The sequence below is a fragment of the Atta colombica genome, unplaced genomic scaffold, assembly GCF_001594045.1.
Source record: "Atta colombica isolate Treedump-2 unplaced genomic scaffold, Acol1.0 scaffold257, whole genome shotgun sequence".
Taxonomy (NCBI): domain Eukaryota; kingdom Metazoa; phylum Arthropoda; class Insecta; order Hymenoptera; family Formicidae; genus Atta; species Atta colombica.
Window position 1 is genome coordinate 198,588 of NW_017259356.1, and position 5,786 is coordinate 204,373.

At 37.3% G+C, this 5,786-nt stretch overlaps 1 protein-coding gene across 5 annotated transcripts in view; it reads left to right on the forward strand.

The window, feature by feature from the left end:
* The window catches only part of LOC108689105 (CUGBP Elav-like family member 4), a 672,688-nt gene that overhangs the window by 23,779 nt on the left and 643,123 nt on the right, over positions 1-5,786 (forward strand). For all 5 annotated transcript variants that reach the window (XM_018195731.1, XM_018195734.1, XM_018195733.1 and 2 more), the window contains exon 2: positions 4,805-4,835. In XM_018195731.1, the coding sequence (XP_018051220.1) occupies positions 4,805-4,835 (31 nt within the window). The remainder of the gene's footprint in view (positions 1-4,804; positions 4,836-5,786) is intronic.

Genomic DNA, 5,786 nt, shown 5'->3' on the forward strand with positions numbered 1-5,786 from the left:
AATTAATAATTTCGTGTTTCTATAAAATATCTCTTACTAAATTTTATAAATATATTTTTTTAATTATATTATATTAAATTTATATTTATTTTAATATTCTCAAAATATTTATATAAAATGAGGATAGATTTAAAATGTACATTCTTGAAGCATATTGCTCCTTTGCTTTAAGGGAAAAAATTTATAAAAGAGTTGTTAGTTCCTTTTTTTTTTGAATTTTTTATACATCGCTTTACTCATGCGACATTGGTGTCGCTCGATAATTCGTTTCGTCCTTGTACAGTTCAGGGGATAGCAGGGTGAGGGTAGGTATCGTCAAAAGGAAACGTAAATCGTGATAGGATAACGCGATGCTAATTAAGAAACATAGCTACGAGCGTGTTCTCGATCGCTCTCATTCAGCATCTGCCTCACGTTTCATATTGCTCCTAGAGAGTTCTGAATATCTTCGTTATTCGCAGACACTTCCCAGTTCTCGTCTCATCCGGCAGCAGCAGTCGAAGACGAATGATTTTCGTCCTCGTTCCGGGACCGATCGCGCCGCCGCGTGCGCGCCATTAGCATAATCGTGCATCTTTGTAAAGTTCGCGAAAATCTTCCAGGTAACGGTCGACAGCTGTAGATAAATGGTCCTTCTTGAGATCTCTGGGACCATTCGTTCGTTCATTCGAACGGCCTATATACCGGCGAGCGGCGCCATTGTAGCGACGAATGGGCGTCGTAAAGAGTTTAACAACGCAGCGTCGAGAACAGAAAGTTTCCCTTAAGACCTTTACGGAATCGTTAACTGCGCGTATTTTAGAATGGTTGTAAAGGTGTAGAAAATGACCGACGGAATTGGAATAAATTTCTATTGAGACGGCATCAGAGAGTTGTTAATATCTATTTTATCACACATGTTCTAAATATAGACGTGTTAAATTTTTAATTAAAGTCTTGATGAATAAATAATTACTGCAATAGATTGCCACAATAAGCATTTTATTTTTTCATTTAAATGATTATACAATTATACATAGTATATAGATATCTATAGATAGTATATAGATAGTATATAGATATCTATAGATACGTAAAATTTATATGCATTGTAAAAATCTTTTACGCTGACACACACACATATATATATATATATATATAAAGTATATGCATAAAATGCGAAATAAGAAATATAATATCTGAAAGATAAAGTACAATAAAAGGAGTTCGAGATTTTTGGGCGTAAAACGCTTGGGAATGATATCGTTTCCAATACTTGATGCGGACTATGGTTGAAATCCGTTTACAGTTAGAAAACTTCTCGCATCGCAACGTCACCCGAAAGTGTTGGCGCGTTGATCGGTGAAAGAACACAAGCTTTCCTTAGGGAAACGAATATTTATCCGAATGGATGGACGCGAGCAAGGATCGTAACTACTACGAAGCTGTCCTCCGTAGATAACTCCGAGGCTAGGCACCCACCAGCAGTCGCGGGCACAGACACATTCGTATTACTTAGCTTGGCGATAAACTCACCCCCGAGACCTGTAAACCCCTAACTCCCTCTCGATGGTCCAACCTGCATTTTCGCCAGCATTAAACTGCCTGATTTGTCGACTCGAATACACACTTCCGGAGTTGGCCCCTATTATCCTCTGGGTCCATCGAGACCGGAGGAGTTAGATCTACATACACATAATAATACTCGCGAACTAGTCCTTCAATATAAATAATTTATTCAAAAAAGCCTAATAGACAGATTACTGTTATTTTAAAAAACTTACCAATCATAATAATAAAATTATACATTTTTTAGATAATTGAGAGAATAAAATATAAAACTTAATACATCATGATTTAACGATGTGTAAGTCAAAATATTATTAAATTTAGTAATATATAATACTATAGAATATTAATAAAAATGTCAATATATATATAAATGTCGACTCTTTGATGTTACGATCGAATCGGTAATCGATAGATTGACATTGCGCACGTATTTGAAATCCTCCACAAGGTGTCCAGCGAATGTACTCGGTTCATTAGTGGTTCTTCGCGAAGCGTCGAATGGTCACTATTGAATGGGCCATGCGTGTTCATTTCGCGACTTAATTGGACCAACCAACGGGGAGATCCGCGAACTCTTGTGCGGTGTTCCCGAGGTCGTTCCAGCGCGTGGTCGTTATTCTCGCGTCGGCCTCTTTCTTTTTTTAATAACGAAACGTATGGCTGTCCATGAAAAAAAATTGTGCGCACTGCTTCTCGGAGTTGGATGCGTTGAAAACGTTTCGAAGCGCCGAGCATAGAGGTCGATGGTTGCCGGACGTTGTAGCGAATTACGGGCCGACATTTTATCAATTTACGAGAAAAATCCGATTTGCGTCACGCGTGACGTGATGCTGTGCGTTGGTAGAGAGAGATAAAGAGAGAAAAGGGGAGAGAGAAAGAGGAAAAAAAAAGGGAAAAAGGACTAGAGAAAGAGAGAGTAGACGGTGGAGTACGTGGCTAACGAGTGCTCGATTGTAAATAACTGCTGCAGATTGCCAGCCGGAATGCTGACCGATCGATATTGCGTATCCGATCTTCCGCGAAAATGTATACGTATATTTGAATATGAAATTGCTATACCCGGACATGCCGAATGCGTGTCACTGGCGAATCAATGGGGACTAAGGCCCTCCCCTTTTTACAAATATTTATAGTAAAACGTAATATATATTTTTATTATTTCTGAAATGCTTAATCGCAATTTTGATATTACAAAAATATATTTTAATTTAAGAAATTTCTAGATAAAAACAGATTCTATTATTATTCTTCTTTTATCTTAATGTAATTCTAAGTAAAACGTTTCGTGAATTACATTTAAATAATACTTTTTTAATGTAATAATTTACATAATTTAATGTTCCTTTTTATATTGAATCTTAAAAAAAATTTCGCTCGCGACGAGCCATCGATGCGTGTGACTTTGAATTAATGTGCTTTTAAGTTAAGTCTGCAGAAAATCTTGATCTATTAAATAGAATTACTTTTGACATATATATTTTACATTTATTATTCCGATAAAATGGTAGGAAATAAATTATGTATTATATCGATCGAATTTTTACTTGAGCACTCTTAACGAACTATCGAATAACAAATCATTGCGAGGTTTACTCACTTGTTAATTAATAAACTGTTGTTCAATAGTTTCCTGTTATATGCCATGTTATGTAATATACATGAAGCAACAAGGCATTAAATGGTATTATCCCAAAGTACGATAATTAATTAGCGCGATAAATTGATCTACCGGATATTACCATATAATCTCTTATTTTAATTTAGAATATAACTGAACTTTATTATTTATTGCATTTATACTATTGATACAAATTGTCAATTTTTAACCAGCAGGATTTTGCACGACAAGTACAATGAAATATTTTGTTAAATAATGTTCGTAATATTACTTTATACGCATGCACCGTTTTATACACCGCAATTTCGTTTTGAACGGCATGAGCGAGTTTAAAGACTCGCGAGAGAAGTAGATATCGCTGCAATGGACGGACTATGGGAGATGCTGTGTGATGTACGAGACGCCCGTTACGTAGCTGCATATACGCAGGATTCCGGGCGATATACGTCGGTTCATTACAGGAACGGTGCGCGCGACGCTAATGTGACATCAATTATGCGCCAATAACATAACAATACATAACACGTCGCATTGCTTGCATAACAATGCGCCGTGACCTCCTCCCCCCCGCGCCACTCCTGGCCCCGTACCGGTTGCCCTACGATTGGTACCCGCATATCCTTCTATTGTGCATCGTGTACGGCCGATTGCTGCGCGTAATACGCCGTGTAATTCTGTCGTCGTGATATTACATTAACGTTGGGTCGTGCGGCGGCGGCGACGAGTTTTCGACTACTCCGTTCCCGCGTGTTGGATTATACAACGCGTCCCGATCGTGCAAGGTCATGCATTATTTCACGTTAAATACGCCGCTTTTGCATGACCATACGAAATGGGCAATTCATCGTTGCATTCGAGAGGAGATGGAGAGAGGAAAGTGGAGTGCACGAGTCATTACAAAGTAATGTTATAAATCTTTGTGCGCCACCGAAATAAATCGATGGAGAGATAAATAAAGGCATTTATTTATATTGGCATTATTCGTACGTAAATCGAAAATGAAATTCACGTTATCACTTGATTATCACAGTTTTTCGAAAATAATTATTTTCGAGGTGACTTTTAGAAACGAGAAAAAAAGCGACCTCCAAGTCTGATTGAAAGCCATCATCGAAATGCAATTTTCGATCGCATGGTGTTCGCACGGCGACAAGTGCACCCGAGATAGCGATCAATAGGAAATTGTTTTTCCGTGTTTGCTATCGTCCGATCAGTGCGCGGGTGATTAAATTAAAATGGTTAATCCGATAGCGACAATAAAGTGGTCGGGTATCGAGATATAACATGCACGATCGCGCGATAGTACGTCATTAATACCATATTTGTTACCGTCGTGTCGTAGCGACTATCGTGTTCATCGAAGAAGATATTGTAATTATTTAGCTATCTCGAACTTCATAAAATTGTTAATGAAAAAAAGATAATGTATCATATTTCGCGAAGAGATTTATTATTCTCTAAAATTGCCAATTACGCCAATCTACTTCTTATAGTCATTAAATATTAAAATTTTATTAATTTTAATATATATATAAAATATATATATATAAAATATTAGAAAAAAAAGAATATCTTAAAATATTCTTTTGTATGAATTAGAAACATCTCGCTAATGATTTTTTTTTTATTTTTCAGCTTTGTGGAGATTTCGTTGGATGCAGATAAGGTAAGAAGAAAACTCTCTTGTCTTAATTGCTTCTATAATGATTCGTTGTTCTCCGCTGAATCGAGTTGTGGATCGTTAACTTAGTTTCTCATGAATGCGATACGTTTGTGAGCTGATAATCTGCTCGCAGTTAGTATATGCACGCGGGACCATTCATTATATAGGATCTGTCAAATGGCCCCAACCGCGAAGCTGCTAAAAGGACCCCCGATATGAGGCGCAGGACGTACTCGTTCCTGTCGAGTTTGCGTTACGCTCGCGTTTGCGGTAGTTCGGCGTTGCGGTCGCGATTCGATGCCCATTCTGCCGTCCCGTTTCGGTTTGCTTTGGAAATGACCCAAGCACTCTGAATGAAATCCCTCGAACTGGAAAGGCAAACCGTCTCCCATCGCGTCGCGCCGCGGTGCGTAACATGTCTTTTGGTGCCGTTCTGATTACAGGATGAAACTGAAACCGACCATTCTCGCGCAAAGTTGTTTTCGCGAGATCGTGACGAATATTTTTATCGCCGTCGCGCACAAACGGATATTCGTGTCGCGCGTTAAGCGTAGCTCGTAGACGAAAACATCTCGACGATTGACGGGAAATGAATTTGGCATGGTAGCTCTCCGAGCTATTTGTTCGTGACTGTGTATACGATCGAACCACTTACATAAGTAAAGTTTATAGTCGCCAAAAGTGGAATCGAATTATTGGAAACTGGAGTATAAATATTGATACAATGTATAAATGATTTATTATATATAGTCTATATTTTTATAAATTTTTAAATATTAACTTCGTTATGCGTTCTTTGAAAATTGCATGATATATTTTAATCAATACCAAAACTTTTTTTTGTTTCTGAAATTCATCTATAAATAGTTATTTCTCTAAAAATATTTTAATAGAATAATTTTTAAAGCAATTTCTTTAACAATTACACAGCATCGACATAAATATTTATATATA